Source organism: Lissotriton vulgaris, chromosome 5, assembly GCF_964263255.1.
Source record: "Lissotriton vulgaris chromosome 5, aLisVul1.2, whole genome shotgun sequence".
Lineage (NCBI taxonomy): Eukaryota > Metazoa > Chordata > Amphibia > Caudata > Salamandridae > Lissotriton > Lissotriton vulgaris.
Window position 1 is genome coordinate 353,366,452 of NC_141693.1, and position 18,179 is coordinate 353,384,630.

Here is an 18,179-nt window from a genome sequence, read left to right on the forward strand (position 1 = left end):
GAACACCCGTGGGGCGCTGGTAAGGCCGAAAGGGAGCACGGTAAACTGAAAGTGCTCTCCTGGCACAGGGTCCACGACCCCACTCCGCCTTGTTTGTTGCAGTACCACATGGCTGTAGTGTTGTCGGTGAACACTTGCACTACACTCCCCCGAACAGAGGGGAGGAATGCCTTCAGTGCTAGAAGAATCGCCCGCAGCTCCAACATGTTGATATGGAGCCGGGACTCCGCCGGAGACCAGAGGCCTCTGATCTCCGCCTCTCCCATATGGCCTCCCCAGCCTGGAGACGCGTCCGTCACCACCACGTGCTCCGGGTGGGGTAGGGAGAGGGATCTGCCACTGACCCATTCGCGGTCCGTGAGCCACCACTGCAGTTGTCTCGCAGTGCCCTCCGAGATCAAGACATGATCGGACAGGTTGCCCTGATGCTGAGCCCACTGAAACTTCAGGTCCCACTGCAGAGCCCGCATCGCCACCTGGCGTGATGCACTAGAAGGATGCAGGAGGCCATCAGCCCCAGAAGCCGTAGCGTCAACCTGACCGAGACTCGGGATAACGGCTGGAATCAGAGCCTGAATGTTATGTTATGTTATAAAGCTCTTCTATAGCACGCGGCTACTCACAAGAGTGTCCCGGCACTTTGGCAAAGAGAAAAAAAGTCAGTACATAACAGTGCTCTACGCAGGTGGCAAAGATATTACTGGGTGAAAAGCCACGTCTTCAGCTCTTTTCGAATTGCGAGCAAATTGGGCAATGATCGCATAGCAATTGGGAGCTCGTTCCAACAGCCAGATAACGGAAAGAGCGGCCTCCAGTACGGGCTCGCTTAATTATAGGGACAATAGCTTTTGCTTGTTGTGCAGACCTCAAGGTTCTCTTTGGGACATAAAAAGCCATCCGTTTCCGGAGATACTTTGGGCCGATGTGATGAAGGGCTTTAAAGGCCAGAGTCAGAACTTTAAAAGTGACTCTCTTGGCAATGGGGAGCCAATGCAATTTCTCAAGCAGCTCTGACGCACGTGCCCTTCGCTGCAGTCCAAAGATAGCTCTTGCGGCCGAGTTTTGCACAACCTGCAAGCGAGCTAAGAGATATTTGGGGAGGCCTAGGTAGAGGGCATTTGCGTAGTCAAGCCTCGAGCCTATCAGGGCTTGAACTATGATTTTTTTATGTTGAAGAGATATTAGGGGGAGGAATTTCCGCATCATCTTCAACACGCCAAAGCATTTTCCAGTCAATCCTATGACTTGAGGTCTAAAAGAAAGATCTATATCACATAGGACGCCCAGATTTTTGGCTTTTGACGAGGTTTCTCTAGGCGGTGCCATATCCTGTGGCCACTAGGACCTCCACTCAGGATTTGGTGGGCTTCCAAAGAAAAGCAACTCTGACTTATCAGAGTTGCATTTCAGGCTATGTCTCTGAAACCACTCAAACACGGCTTCTAGACACTCCCCAATCTGATTGCCGTCAAAATCCTCTCCCTTGTTACATGTGAAAAGTAGCTGGGTGTCATCAGCATAGGATATGATCTGGGCACCAAAAGACTCCGCTACCTCCGCCAGAGGAGCCATGTAGATGTTAAACAGGCAGGGGCTAAGAATGGACCCTTGCGGGGCCCCTACCTCCAGCGGAGGCATTTCAGCGGAAAACGGAGGTGCCCAGACCACTTGTCGGCGGTTGGTAAGAAATTACTTAAACCATTCCAACACCGTCCCCCGCAAACCGATCCCCCATAATCTTGACAGGAGACCGACATGTGGGACGGTGTCGAAAGCAGCCAACAAGTCCAACATGACCAAAATCGCCTTTCCTCCATCATCCAGAGTCTCTCGGATGGCATCAGTTATCTCTAGCAAGGCAGTCTCCGTGCTGTAATTCGCACGGAAACCTGATTGAGAATCGTGAAGCAAGTTGTTATTCTCTATAAAGCTGGTAATAGAGGAATGCATGTGTTTCTCAATCACCTTAGCCATGGCTGGGAGAAGGGAGATTGGTCTATAATTCGCATGTTCAAGGGGATCTGCTGTAGGTTTTTTTAGCAGCGGTAGGATTTGGGCGTGCTTCCAGGCCGCAGATACCTCACCAGATGTAAGGGAGGCTTTGAGCAGTGGGTTTAGGAGAGTGTTAATTGCCGGGGCAATCCTTCCAAGACAGGTAGCAGGACAAGGGTCCAGCGGCGAGCCTGATTTAAGACGGGTTAGTAGTTCAAGAGAGGAGGCCAAAGACATTGCCGGAAAGTCCAAAAGCAACGGTCCTGATTCCGTTAAAAGTGAAGGTGGACAGCTTGGACGACAAGCTCCAGCGCTAGGACCTAAACGAAGAAAGGAATCTTGGATGAGCTTGATTTTATTAGTGAAAAATTCACTAAGCTGGCAGATCCATGCTCCCGTATGAGAGTGATTTGGAGAGCTTGCAGCAGGAGAAATGAATTCCTGAACAATTCTAAAAATTTCCTTACTCCTGTTATCTGCTACATCAATTCTATTTTCTAGATAACTTTTTTTTGCCTCCGTAATTTTCTTATGATAGAGACAGATTAGTCCCCTGTATTTAATTTTATCTTCTGAATCGTATCGACGCCTCCAAGCTCGTTCCGCCCTCTTGCAATCCTGGCGCAGCTTGCCGAGAAGGGGAGTGAACCAGGGGGCCGAGATCTGTTTGCTCTCCGGTTTGCCTATTTTACCAGGAGCTAGTTCCTCAAATCTAGTTTCAAGCCATTTCTGGACGGTTTCTAAATCTAACTCCAGGTTCCCTGATAGGGGGCATGGATATTGATTAAGGGCGGCCGAAAACATTTCTGCCGTCACACAATGGAAAGGCCGCGACCGCCTCTTAGTGTCTTCTGCTCCTCTGACATTGGACTTGACCATAATAGAGATCCAAAACTGGAAAGGCTTCTAAGGATTCGGTAGAAAAGATCTGATCGATCGTGTGGCCTTCAGTGTGAGTTGGGCTGCTGATGAAAGGAGATAAGCCCAACGGACAGACTATATCAAGAAGCTTAATAGTGTCAGGGTCAGCAACTTTGTCCATGTGGAGATTAAAGTCTCCCAATAGGAGACAATGCTCAGATCTTAAACCCGAAACTGCGCCGAGTCGAGAACTGCTCCGATGAAGAGGAGCTTCTGAGAGGGGCACAGGTGTGACTTCAGCACATTGATGGAAAACCCCAGCAAGTGCAGGAGGTTGGCCGTAGTCTGGAGGTGGGTGACGACTACCTGGGGCGAGCCCGCCCTTAACAACCAGTCGCCAAGGTAGGGGAAGACTGACACACCCTGCCTGCGCAGATAAGCTGCAACCACTGCCATCACCTTCGTGAACACCCGTGGGGCGCTGGTAAGGCCGAAGGGGAGCACGGTAAACTGAAAGTGCTCTTGGCCTACCGTGAACCGCAGGTAACGCCGGTGGGCCGGCAGGATGGGAATGTTGAAATAAGCGTCCTGCAGGTCCAACGCTACCATCCAGTCTTCCGGGTCCAGGGCAGCAGGGACCTGAGCCAAAGTTAGCATCTTGAACTTCTTCCGGAGGAAGCCGTTGACGTTCCGTAGGTCCAAGATCGGGCGCAGGCCCCCTTTGCCCTTCTTGGGTACCAGAAAGTAGTGGGAGTAACATCCACACCCTACTGCTGGCCCAGGAACGCGCTCGATGGCCCTCTTGGCCAAGAGGGCCGTGACTTCCTCTTGCAGAAGTTGCAAGTGATCCCCCGACACGCGGTGGCATTGCGGTGGCATGGATTGAGGGGATGCCTCGAAGGGGAGGGAGTAGCCCCTTCGGACAATCTGCAGCACCCACCTGTCCGAAGTGACTGTGCGCCAGTGGGAGAGATGATGGCGAACCCTGCCTCCCACAGGCGTCACATGGGCCTGAAAACTCGGAAGGTTTAGAGGCAGGTGCTGCTGCGGGTGGGTGTGGACTGGCCTCGCCGTGGTCCCCGACCGCCGCCGCAGCGGTTTCCACGTCCACCACCGCGCTGTTGGACATTCTGCGGCGCGGCGCTGGCAGTACGTGTGGGGGCACCCCTTCCGTGGCCACAAAAGGAGCGAAAGGCACCCAATTGCTGGCGTGGGGCCGTGAGGCCCAAGGACTTGGCCATAGCCCTTGCAACGTTCTAGCGCATGGTCTGCCTTGTCGCCGAAGAGGCGACGGCCATCAAACGGCATGTCCAGTAGCGTGGCCTGGACATCGGCCGAGAAGTTGGCGGACCTCAACCAGGCGCTGCGTCGAACCGCCACCGTCGTTGCTATCGCCCTGCCCAGTGAGTCCGTTGTATCCAGCCCACACCGGATAGAAAAACGTGCTGCATCCCGGCCTTCCGCAAGGGCTTGGCCGAGTTTAGCCTGGACCTCCTCCGGGCATTGTGGCAGCACCTCCGCAACCGAGTGTGGGTGTAGCTGCCCAAGAGACAGGCGGTATTCACAGACCGCAGCCCTAAGCAAACAGACGAGAAAACCTTCTTCCCGAACTGTTCGTATCTCTTGGATTGCCTGTCGGGCGGGGCCGACGGGAATGCGGTCTGGGAGTTTGAGGCCTGGATGACCAGACTCTCTGGGGTGGGGTGGGTGGACAAAAAGCATGGGTCGCCCGGGGCCGGGCGGTAGCGTCTGGCCACGTTCCTATCCACAGGCGGACCTGTGGCGGGCTAGGACCAAGTGCCCACAAGAATGTCACACAAGGCCTCATTGAACGGCAGCAGAGGCTCACTGGAGCTTGACTACGGTTTGAGGACCTCTGTGAGGAGGTTATTCCTCACGGCCGCGACGGGGAGCTTAAGGTTTAAGGCCTTAGCTGCCTTCGTCAACACTACACTATATGTAGAGCCCGCCTCCGAAGCCACAGTCGGAGGTGAGCTAAATCCAAGGACTTAACAATAAAGCCAGCCGATAAGGGCGGATCGATTGTTATAATGGACACACAAGTCTATAGAGCTGAGTGTCTCAGGCAACTCAATATGAGACAATCTTATGCCCCCCTGAACCATGACCCGACAGATGAGCTGAAATCGAACATCAAAACAATGGTGGAAGAAGCATCTTCCGAGGGATGGATCACTCCAGCTGAAGCCATGTACCTTCGCACTGAGCACCCCAAGATGCCCTACTTCTATACCTTACCCAAGGTTCACAAGGAGCAACGACCGCCCCCAGGACGTCCCATAATCTCCGGGATAGGATCAGCCCTGGAACCCCTTTCCCCTTTTGTGGACCATTTCTTGAGACCCATGGTGCAGGAAATGCCCACTTATCTCAAAGACACTACCGACATACTAAGATTGATACCCAACATCGAGTTTGATAGGGATACTGACCTCTTAGTTTCATTCGACGTTGAGGCACTCTATACCTCGATCCCGCAGGATGAGACTCTGGACGTGGTACACCAACTTCTTGAGTCTAGAGAACTAAACAGCATCACTCCCGTCCAATTCATAATGGCCTGTGCCACTCTGGCCATGAAGCAACATTTTTTTCAATTCGAGGATCAGGTTTACCTTCAAACATCAGGTACCAGCATGGGGAGAGTTTATGCCCCCAGCTTAGCGAATCTGTATGTTCACTCGTTCGAACAAAATCATGTACTGAACCAGGCTAATCCTTTCATCGATAAACTAAAAACCTGGAAAAGGTACATCGACGACGTCTTTGTTGTGTGGAGAGGTACCAGCGAGAGTTGCTTAGAATTCTTGGGTTGGCTGAATAGTAGGAATACCCACCTCAAATTCACCATTGAGATCGGTCAACTACAACTAGCCTTCCTTGACCGTCTGATTACAGCAGGACCGGAAGGCCTACAATCGGAGCTCTACAGGAAGCCTACTGCAAGGAACTCCCTACTGCTATTCGATAGCAACCATCCACGAGCATTAAGGGAGAGCCTCCCTTTTAGCCAATTTTTACGGGTACAGAGGAACTGTTCCACGAGGACAGCTTTCAAGAAACATTCGAATGATTTGAGTACGCAATTGGTGGCTCGTAAATATCCCCCTAAACTTGTGAAACGGTCCATGAAAAGGGCTATGAACAACAATCGGGAAGCCTTACTGGAACCGAGACCTCCCAAGCCGGACTTAGACCGCCTCACCTTTGTTCATACATTTGGGAGCCTGTCGAACAGCATTCAAAGTGTGGTTAAGAAGCATTGGCCAATACTAAACTCGGGGCGCCTTACCCTTCCTCGCCCCCTGGTCTCCTTTAAGAGGGGCCCGAATCTGAGAGACAGACTTGTGCATACCAGGCCACGCGATGAGATGCCTAGAGCCATAGGCACACTGTGGAACCTCCCACCTGTCCAGGGACATCATCCCTGTGGCAACTGCCAGGTCTGTGCACAGACAAAAAAAACATTGGAGATTGACATTGGGACTGCCAGACCTTGGAAGCAAATAAAGTTCACAAATTGCAATAGTGATCATGTGATCTACCTTATCACCTGCCCCTGTGGGTACAAGTATGTAGGCATGACCACACGCAAGGTCCGCATACGGATATCAGAGCATAAGAGTACGATCCGTTGTGCAAGACAAGCCACTAAGCTAACTGCCCACTTTTTGGAGGCCAAACATCTGGCCACTGAATTCCAGTGGACCGTACTGGAACAACCATTCATACCAACACACACAGCAGATGTGGCCGGTTACTTAATGAAAAAAGAACAAAGATGGGTACTCAAATTGAAAACCCATAAAGAGGACTTGAATGACGACATCCCGTGGTCCACACTATAACTGATTCTTTCCATAGTACCATCAGCTAACTTCAGCTCCAGTGTTCTGTATAGTCTTACCGACAGCTGGAGGTAGATAGCTGTATCCCCAGCTTGAGGGAGACAGATATACTACATTTCCCATGATAGTGCCACCCTGCTTGAGGCTATATTTAACCATGAAACCGGATTATAGATCCCTTGGCATTTAACTCTCTGGTTAATTATAAGCACTCCCTGACAGCTTCGCTTTTACTCTTTGGTTAATGATAAGCACTCCCTGACAGCTTCGCCTTAACCCTACTTAATAAATTTAATTTTTCTGTGGGTCCAGAGTGATGTGTGTTTGAATTTAACCTAGGTTTATACCTCGCCCGTGAGCACTTTCAATACTAACGCTGCTCTGGTTAATTATAAGCACTCCCTGACAGCTTCGCTTTTACTTTATGGTTAACTATAAGCTCTACCTTACAGCTTCGCCTTAACCCTACTTAATTAATTTTCTCTGTGGGTCCAGAGTGATGTGCGTTTGAATTTAACCTAGCTTTACACCTTGCCCGTCAGTGCTTTCATTACTAACGCTGCTTACTTTCCTCAATCCCCCCTGACAGGACCGTGTGTATTAAGTTTCTGTCACTTGTTTACCCCCGTCTCCTTGACTACGTGACAACCGATTCGGCATGAGCCAGCGACCCGGTACCCAATAGGAATGCAGCACGCATCCTCTCCTATCATGAGACGCGAGTTAGCGCCCCACGTGACCATGTGACCTATAGCAGCGCGGTTACCAAATAGCTTCCCGCCTGCTTGCAACTGGTTACCTTGACTACGGCAAAGCCCATCCCGGCCTGGTAGCGAGTGGGCGTGCACTCCTGTATGCGTCTGCACTTATCCTGAGACGCTACGGAACGCCCCACGTGACCACGTGTCCAATGATTGCGAGGCTTATCTACAGCCCCGCGTTAGCTTTCGGTACCTCCCCAGACGGCCAGGACGCCGGCCAGGAGTACCGACGGTTAGGTAAGAGGAGCCCTTTCACCCTGCCGCTTTTCCAGCGCATTTTCCGCCATGGGTGCCTTCACTCAGACGGAGCCTTTCCTCAGAAAATGATACCACTTTAGCTGGTTTATGTGACCATGCATCATCGGTTATTGGTAGTGAGAAGTGTTCGGTTCTGTTATGTGCATTCTATGTTTTAACGTGTGTCCCGCATGTTTTCTAGAGCGGTGCTTCATTTTCCCCTGAGCCTCTGCCAGGTGGGGTGAGGCCAGCCTGCCTTACAGATTTAGGTAAGAGCTAACAACATTTGGCATTTGAAATTTCGTTCCAAATGTATTTAAATTGTATTTACATTTATGAAGTGCTTTCTTAAATCAACACTTCGTGTGTGTTTTCTAGTTTAAACCATAACCTATGGTCTTACTGTTTAGCCCATTTGCTATTGATAGCTACACCTCCCCTTTTCTCTCTACAGTGACTTGCACAGACTGTAAGGGCACCCGGAGCATTCAGGTGACCGTGTGCACTTGTTTATGTTTCTTTGGTGTCACCTTTCACTAGATTTACTTTCTCACTTTGGTGCAGTAGTACTTATTTCATATTTGGTCCTGATGAAGGCAAGGACGCAAGAGTCCATTAATTGCTGAAACTTGTCGACCACACTTACCTTAGGCGGTCTACATAAACAGACAGCCTTAGGTTGCACTATTTCTAACATTGGTATGTCAAGCACACCTGGAATAAACTTTGTCTAGTGCTTTTTCAACACCAATTTTAAATACACTTTTTCTTGGTTTCTCTTTTCACACTTTTTCTGCACTGCACGCCCCAGTCCCACTTTTACTACCACACTGTCGTTTCCAACACCTACTGAGGACACCCCCTACCACCGGGTTGACCTCTGAGTAGGACACAATTGACCTCTGACGGGTGGTACGGATAAAATCCCAAATGATGAAGGGCGGATCCGAGTGGTGACTGATGGGTATTTTTCCTCATCCTCTGAGAGCTCTCTGTGACGTAATCTGTGGGTTCTTGGTTGGTTTCTTTAACTCATGGGCTTATTGGCTTGAGACCCTCTGGTACCTTTGTTGTTTATTATGAGCTAAATCCAATGTCTGGTGAAGTGTCAAGACCACTGGCCTCCCCAAGCTCATATGTCCAGTCCTGTTCAGACTGGCAATCTAGTGCCAGAGGGTCCTCGGACCCCTCCCAATCTTCCTCGTCACCTGTGTCCTGTAAACCAGGATTAGAAGACAGGGCCTCCTCGTGGAGATAAAAATCCCCAAAGGCCGACGGAATCGGCGCCCAGCGGCGCCAGAGTCGGACCGTAGGAAACATTGGGGGCGGCAACCACAGTGGGCGCCAGGGGCGACACCTTAGAGGACGGCGCCGGCGAGGTCGTAAGGTCGACCGGCGACGTCCCGGATCCGGAGCCGCATCCGGCGATGTCCTGCGGCACTGAGACCGAAGTCGCCGGCGGCGTCGGCGCCGAAGCGCCCGACCCGTTAGAACCTCCAGACGGAACCGTCGGGCCCTCATGGCCATGAGGTACCTTTCGACCTCCTCCGGCGTCGCGCCCTGCCCAGGGACCCGAAGGTGTGGGGCAGGCGGCAATGCTAGCGACTCCCGCGGAGCCGCGTGGGCGGTGTCGCCCGAGCCCCCGGCCGCATCGTGCGAGCGTCGAGGTGGGTCGGAGGATCGATGACGTTGCTCCGACCGCTCATGCCTCTTACCTGAGGACTTGGAACCCGACGATCGGTTTCCACTTCCGGAGCTCCGATGACTCCGACCTGTCCCTCGACCTCCCGTGGGACCGGGAACGGGACCTGGAGCAACGCGGGCCGACTGCCTCAGCTGGAGTCGCTTGCGGGACCGCTCCCGCTTAGCCTTCGACGTCAGGTCCCGGCAGTCGGAGCAGGTTCGATCATCATGGCCGAGGCCTAAGCACTTCAGGCACCGGCGATGGGGGTCCGTGACCAACATGAGTCGGTCGCACTTCGAGCAAGGCTTGAACCCGGGCATGCCTGGCACCGATGGAGTCAAAGACTCGACAAGAAAGGCGATCAAAAAGATCAAAAATTTCAGTCAAAAATTGACTGGGGGTAGAGCTTCTTCCGGATCTGCGCTAGCTGGCGCGGAAAAAAGAAGAACTGACGTCAACGCGCATAGGCGACGTCTAAGTACTCCGACGACGTCATTCCGGCGCTCACGACGCCGACGACGGACGCGGAGCCGCAGACGACGCCTACCGACGCGCAGGGGTATTGCTATGCAAAAATTTTCCGGATCCAGTCTGACGCCTGGGGATATTCTAAGGTAAGGAATCTATCACTAACGTGTCTCTTTCAGATATGGTAATATTGATTCTGGCTCCTAGATAAAAACACAATAAGCCGTGCTGCAGAAGAGGACGACGACAACTACTTTAGCCCCAGCCAAACCGACCAGTCTCTTGCACACAACTCCTGCGAGTTGAACCCGGCCTGTCCTGCAGTCAGCAGCCTCCAAGAAACCTGGAGACCTGCTCTGCCTTCACAAAGAACTCCTATTTACCGTGGACACCGGATTTGTCCAAAACCAACCGAAGTCAGGACTCCATATCTGCGAATCCTCACCAGTCTGTAACCGACGCCCACAGCTCGAGTTAGTGTGGCCCAACACCCCTGCGTGGTCCTCCCAGTGATCCTGACCTGTTATTCGGTGTTGGGCGATCTCCACCAACCTTCTCCCCGACGCCGGCAGCCCCAATCCGAAGGGTGCCGTAACCGCAAGGGAAACTGGGGAGAAGAACCGAACACAAAAGTACACCCCCGGCATCTGCAGCTCCTGTGACCTGAGGTGCCCCACCAACAGTGTCCTGGTGTCCAGCAACTCTTCATCTTCATCCTACAGTAGTTGTTTCCCTTCGTCCAGTCTTTTGGCTGCAGTCTTTTTCTGTGACCAACGTTATCCATTGAATTGCACTGGATTCCCGTCACCGCTTAAGTACCCTGCAGCCGGCCTCCCCTGCGCCACTGGTGGTGTGGACCTGGTGCTACCCTGGGACACCCTTTGCCCTAATCTTAACCCAAGGAGCTTGGCCGCTGAAACTGAATTGCATACCCTTGAGCAGTCCCCAACCAAAGTGCTCCCTAGCCCTATTGGCTAACACTGGCCCTCTGCATCTAGCCGCCCTAGTGCCGCTGGTGGTGCACTTTGAGTGCCAAACTGAACGTTGGGGAACTTTGGTTCTACCCTGCAAAAACTCCAATTCCAAAACCGATTAACTCACCTGTAACTGAACACTTCGTGTTCCAATAGAACTGTCTTGTACTGCACAAACAGTAATTTATTGCATGCACAAGAGTTAACCTGCTTACAAATGTCTTGTGTTGTGTAAGGAATATGCTACTTACCAGTATGCATCTGTTCTTGGCATGTAGGGCCGCTAACATTCATATCTTGTGCATAGATCGCTGCCTAGTGTTGGGTCCGGATGATTGCACCTTGTTGTCCTGGAAGAGTCTTTGAAGTATCACGAGATAGGTGGCTCCTCCCCTGGACTACAGTGCGCATGGGCATCCTCTCCATCCTCAGATTGTTTTTCGCTATTGTGGCAGAGATGGAGTCCAATACAATACAAGATGACCATGCTTACAAATAATTCTGACTACTACAGCTGCGACAGGCACCGGGGAGGATGGGCGGGTGATATGAATGTGGGCGGGCGTTATGAATGTTAGCGGCCCTACATGCCAAGAACAGATGCATACTGGTAAGTAGCATATTCCGTTCGAGGCATGTGGGCCGCTAAATTCATATCTTGTGCATAGAATAAATAGCAGTTTCTCCCTTAGCGGTGGTTGCCCGAGCCAGCTGCAGCAGCCTGAAAGAGGGACTTAAGAACAGCCTGTCCTACAGCAGCTTGCTGCTTGGAATGTACATCAACACAGTAGTGTTTGGTGAATGTACGTATGTTATTCCATGTGGCTGCTCTACATATGTCCTCTAATGGAATGTTACCCAGGAAAGCCATGGATGCCCCTAGCTTGCGTGTGGAATGTGCACTTGGGGGGACCGTTAGTGTGCGTTTAGCCTTCTGATAACAAATCTGAATACACTTAACAATCCATCTGGCTATACCTGATTTGGAAATGTGTTTGCCCTTGTGCTGTGGTGAAAAAGCAACAAAGAGTTGTTTAGTCTTCCTGAAATCCCTCGTCCTGTCTATATAGTACAGGAGGGCTCGTTTGACGTCTAATGTGTGCAGTGATCTTTCTGCTACTGAGTCTGGATTAGGGAAGAAAACTGGCAGTTCAATAGTTTGATTAATGTGGAACCGAGAAACTACCTTGGTCATGAATTTAGGGTTAGTGCGTAGCACTACCCTATTTGCGTGAACCTGTATAAAAGGTTCTTGAATGGTTTGGGCTTGCAGCTCGCTAACCCGTCTCAGCGACGTGATCGCTACTAAGAAGGCAACCTTCCAAGTTAGGAACTGTATCTCACAAGAGTGGAGAGGTTCGAAAGGAGGTCCCATCAGTCTGGTCAAAACCATATTAAGATTCCAGACCGGTGAAGGTGGTCTTCTGGGTGGAATGACTCGTTTGAGTCCCTCCATAAAAGCCTTTATGGTCGGCACTCGGAACAGCGAAAGGTGTTGCCTGTTCTGTAAGTAAGCCGCTATTGCCGCCAAATGAATACGTATAGAACTGTATGCCAGATTGCATCTGTATAAATGTAACAGGTAACAAATAATGTTCTGTGTTGATGCATCCAGCGGGTCTATGTCATGGTTGGAACAGTAAATGACAAAACGTTTCCATTTGGCAGCATAGCAGGCCCTAGTGGTAGGCCGTCTTGCCTCCTTGATGATGTCCATACAATCAGGAGGCAGATTCAGATACCCAAATTCTATGACTTCAGGAGCCATATCGCAAGGTTTAACTGTTGCGGATCTGGGTGCCTACTTCGCCATGGCTCTGGGTGAGAAGACTGGGTGTAGACGCAGTCTTTGATGAGGCACCACGGAAAGTTCTAGGAACGTGGTGAACCATGCTTGCCTCGCCCACATTGGAGCAACCAGGATGAGAGTCATGGAGTGGTCTGAGTTTCCGTGCCACCAGAGGTATGAGCGGGGCCGGCGGAAAAGCGTACGCAAATCTGCCTGACCAGTTCATCCATATCGCATTGCCCTGAGACCGCGGGTGTGGGAACCTGGCGGCGAAGTTTGGGCATTTTGCGTTCTCGTTTGTGGCGAACAGGTCGATGTCAGGATGTCCCCACTGCTGGAAGTACGGTCGCAGCACCGAGGGATGAATCTCCCACTCGTGCACCTGATGGCTGTGTCTGCTGAGCAGATCCGCCATCTGGTTGTCCTGGCCCGGGAGGTGCTCCGCCATTAGGAAAATGTTCCTCTGAATGGCCCACTTCCACATGCTCTGCGCCAAGTGTGACAACTGTGGAGAGTGAGTACCTCCCTGCTTCTGAATGTAATACATGGCCGGCATGTTGTGCGACAGGATCAACACGACATTGTTGCACAGATGTACCTTGAAAGCCTTTAGTGCCATGAAGATTGTTATCAATTCTAGCAGATTGATGTGCATCCTCTTCTGTTGATCCGACCATAGTCCCTGCACTGTATAATGAAGGAGATGCGCCCCCCCACCCCAGGAGGGATGCGTCCGTCGAGAGCACTACTTGTGGGACAGGCTCGTGGAACGGGCATCCCTTGCAAAGGTTGCGTGGATTCCACCAATGCAGAGAGTTGTACGCACGACCGGTCACCAACACTAGGTCTTTCAATTGTTCTTGAGCCTGATTCCACGGTCGTGCTAAACACTCTTGGAGCGGACGCATATGCAGTCTCGCGTGCAGGACTATGAAGATGCAGGAGGCCATCATGCCCATTAACTGCAGAAACACTCGCGCCTGTAGTGAGTGTTGTGGCCTGAATTTGCGAATCAGCAGTTGCATGCTGTCGATTCACACTGAGTTTGGCTGGGCTGTAGCTGTCACAGTGTCCAACGTCGCTCCCAAGTATTGCTGTACTTGAGCGGATTGCAGATGCGACTTGGGATAGTTCAGAGAAAATCCCAAACTGTGCAGAAGATGAATTGTGCGGGACACGTGGCTGGCGCACTGCTGGGCCGACTTCGCTTGCACAAGCCAGTCGTCCAGGTAAGGGTAGACATGAATGTGTTGTCTCCGAAGGTGTGCCGCCACTGTCGCCAAGCACTTGGTGAACACTCTGAGAGCAGTGGTCACTCCAAAAGGTAGCACCTTGAACTGGTAATGCTTGTTCTGTATAGTGAACCTGAGGTATTTCCTGTGTGCCTGATGCATGGGTATATGGAAATATGCCTCCTTCAGATCCAGAGTTGCCAGGAAATCCCCCTGACTGAGCAATGGCAGGACCTGCTGCAGAGTCAGCATGTGGAAATGTTCTGAAAGGATGTATAGATTCAAGGGTCTCAGATCCAGAATGGGTCTGAGAGACCCGTCCTTCTTTGGGACTAAGAAATAGAGAGAGTACACCCCTGTTCCGTGCTCCTCTAGAGGCACCAGTTCTATGGCCCCTTTTTGCAGCATGCTAGCCACTTATTGCTGTAATAAGGTTAAGTGCTCTGCGGACATAGGATGGTGTCTTGGTGGTAGGTCGGTGGAGTGGATGTCAGTTCTAAACAATACCCGTACTGGATAAGTTGCCTCACCCACCTGTCTGTGGTAATGCCTTCCCAGACTGGCAGGAACTGCTGGAGTCGTCCCCCGACCGGTGTTATATGGTCTGGGGGCAGTGACAAGACGTCACTGTTTGGTATTTGCTGAGGACCTGGTGTTATTATTTTTGCGTCCTCTGCCTTTGTTGCTGTTACCACGGTATCCACCTCTATTGTTCTTGTTAAAGGTGGTCTGTGCACCACCTTTATTGTATTGTGTTTGCTGAGATGTTTGCTCCCTTGACGGCCCTCTACTACCTGAGCGACGAAAAGAACCCCCTCTGAACTGTTGAGACTGCAAGGCCCCCATAGACTTAGCCGTCTCGGTGTCCTTCTTGATCTTTTCAAGAATCGTGTCAACGTCAGACACAAACAAGAAATCTGGGTTAACGGGGTGATTGAGCAAACTTGTTTGTATTTCTGGCATAAACCCAGAAATTCGTAACCATGCCTGCCTCCTTAGCATCACACTAGTTTAATGGCCCTGGCTGCAATGTCTGCTGAATCTAGGGCACACTTGATAGAAGCGTTTGATATCAGTTTCCCTTCCTGAATCAACATTTCCGCCCCCTCTCTATATGCCTCAGGCAAGTGTTGCAACAATTGCTCTAGGGTATCATAGGGAGCCCTATCGTATCTAGCCAGTAGAGCTTGTGTATTGGCTATTCTCCAAATATTCGCTGCCTGCGCAGCAACCCGCTTGCCAGAGGCTTCCAATACTTTAGATTCTTTGTCTGGGGGAGGAGCATCACCAATTGTTTGTGAGTTCGCCCTCTTCCGGGCATTGGAGACCACCAAAGAGTCCAATGGCAATTGACCCCTTATATACGTAGGGTCCACAGGAGCAGGCCTGTATTTCTTTTCAATACGTGGGTTCACCACCCTTGCTCTGGTTGTGTCCTTGAAAATGTCATTGGCGTGCTTAAGGACACCCTTCAGCATCTGCAGCGTCTTCACTGATCTGTCCGACGTAGAGAAGGTATCAAACAAAGTCCTCCTCAACTGGGTCTGCATGCATGACCACAGCATGGTTCAACGCTGCCCTTTCAATTAGAGCGTTGAACGCCGCACTATCCTCTGCGGGGGCTGTCTTTACTTGTTAAGACTGGGTGTCCGCCGTGCCTTGATCGTCGAGCACATCCTGCGAGTCATCCTGATTAGATTCATCAGGATAGTTGAATTGTTCGTCATACTGGTCATCCCCCCACCATCCTCAGCGCGTGTGGGGGATTGAGTAAAGGCTTGTCCATAAGGCATTACGGACTCGAAAAGAACTGGCGAGGAAGCAGAGTCTCTTTTCCTTTTGAGTGGAATTTGATAGGATTCCATTGGCTTCTCCGGCAAGATCTTCCGTTTGAAAAGGGTGAGTCTTCCGGTTGCAGAGTCAATGTACAACTTCTTTGAGCTTTCAGAAGAAGGTGGAGTGGAACCGACGCCGTCAGGAGTGGCAGTCGTTCCCTTAAGTTTTGACATCATTTTACCAGGGTCGGCGCCCCGTGCCGGCTTAGAAGTTTTAGGTCTTGCAGTCGGAGGCAGTCCAAAAACTATAGGTGGAGGCCCGATGGCTGTTTGACTTTTTTCATGGCCATCGCAAACTTCGAGCCAGGTGTTGCGCTGGGAGTCCCAAAATGGCTGCGGCTTGATGCGTCACGTTCCAACGCGGCCATTTTGTGCTGGTCTTCGAGAACCTTCACCAGCATCAACTTGTATGCATTCGGACTGAGGGGCGGCTGCGACTCAAGTCCGTCTACAGTGTCCACGACCCCGAGGGCAGCCTTAGATGACGTCGCTCCGTCTCTTTGGGCCTTTGGCACCTTCTTGGATGTACCGATCTTCGGGTTGGCACCCTTCTGTGACCCCGAAGGGGCAATGACACTATGAGCCTTCTTAGGATCCGATAGAACGAGGCTTTGCGAAACAAATACTGGTATGACCAGTTTCAGTTTCGATTTGTCTTTAGTCAGTTTCGGTTTCGGTTTCGTAGGCGTACCCACTGAAGGCTCTGAAATATTCTTAGCCGGGCCAGATTGCGGGGCTGTAGAATAAGTATAAAGATCTTGGCTAAGGCCTTCCGGCGATGCTTCGACCTGAGCCGTTGACAAGACAGTGTCACTTTCGACCCCCCGAATGTTCGGTTGAGTCTTGCTCATCGCTGGAGCCGCCCTCTGCGGCTCCAATAGCCATACCGTTGTCTCTTACCTCGACGGCTTCATCGTCTTCGATGTGCTCATCGTCTACCTCTTCTCCGTAGTAAGATTCTTGACAGGAGGCCGGGTCGGGGAAGTGCTCCGGTTCCTCCTCTTGGACGCCCTCGTCGTCCCCAGCCTCGAAGATATCCTCCACATCCGACGCTTTCCGCGCCGGTAGTCTCGCCTCACGTCTAAGAGCGAGCCCCTCTTCCGACCTGAATTTGAACAGGCCAAGCAACTCTCCTCGTCGTGGTCTGGAGACAGACATCTGTTGCACACAGGGTGCACGTTTGAGAGAGGGTACTTCGCGTTACAGACTGGGCAACGTTTAAACGGGGCCTGAAATTCCATCGTCGATGTCAATCTTCGATCGGGCCTAAAAAGCTGGGAGCACACGTGCTCAAGTATCCGGGAGACCGGATAAGTTAACCCAGAACTGAACGAAGTACAATATCAACGCTTAAAGAGGCCTTTTGGCCTGAAGAAAACAAGTTTTTCCTAAAGGTTCCTAACGAGAGTCACGGAACACATCCGAACCCAATGGCGGAAAAAAACAATCTGAGGATGGAGAGGATGCCCATGCACACTGTAGTCCAGGGGAGGAGCCACCTATCTCGTGATACTTCAAAGACTCTTCCAGGACAACAAGGTGCAATCATCCGGACCCAACACTAGGCGGAGATCTATGCACAAGATATGATTTTAGCGGCCCACATGCCTCGAACACTGTGATAGGATAGAAGTATGTATCATACCAAACCAGAACTGAAAAGTATTTTTGAACTATTTTTTTAATTGCAGAAAGCAATCCAAGTGCTCCTGCAAATCCAGTTTTCACAGTCTTGCTGAAAGTAACATTGTATGAAGAGTTTAACTTACCTGCTACTAAGTGAATTGTTCTAGAAATAAAATAACAAAATAACGTTTTATACAAACAATTGGTCTGGATTTAGTCAGCGTGTGACATTATTTCTTGCCAGAATATGGACAACAAATGCTTAACACTACCCTCTTTATAAGCCAGATTGCGAAACCACACTAAAACAGGAGAGTAAGGTACTATCTACTTAAGTCCCGGATATATACCTCTGGGGATCCACTGGACTCTGTGCACACTATACCTTACTTTGGTAACAATACAATACCAACTGCAATCCTATATCTCACAATTATTTGCGTAAATTCCAGTGATATATGCTACAGGGAGCCAGCTGCAAAGCAAATGGAGCACACCTCCCAACATCATGTATGACAGCAGACATTCAACATGTTTACTTCGCTATAAACCCCTCACTATTTCCGCAATGCACAACATACTGAGTAGCTTACCAAAGCTTTTCCTTGCCCGATGTGCACTCTGGTGTCTCCTGAAGGGACACAAAGCTCTCTACAAATGCCACAATACAGTGATGTAGAATCATATATTTCACATTTTCTGAGACATTTATTTCTCACCTGGAAAGTTCCAGATGCTCCTTTGCCTGTGATCTGTTCTAATTGGCCTTTTTCAACAGCTCTCTGAAGGGCATTCTTCAACATGTTAGGCCTAAGTGTAGAGAGACATCTGAATTGAGATTTTAATTCACT

General features: G+C 50.8%; 1 protein-coding gene across 1 annotated transcript in view; it reads right to left on the reverse strand.

The window, feature by feature from the left end:
• HP1BP3 (heterochromatin protein 1 binding protein 3) overlaps window positions 1-18,179 on the reverse strand; it is a 711,194-nt gene that overhangs the window by 247,412 nt on the left and 445,603 nt on the right. Inside the window, exon 8 of the mRNA XM_086921633.1 lies at window positions 18,048-18,138. Within this exon, the coding sequence (XP_086777759.1) occupies window positions 18,048-18,138 (91 nt within the window). The remainder of the gene's footprint in view (window positions 1-18,047; window positions 18,139-18,179) is intronic.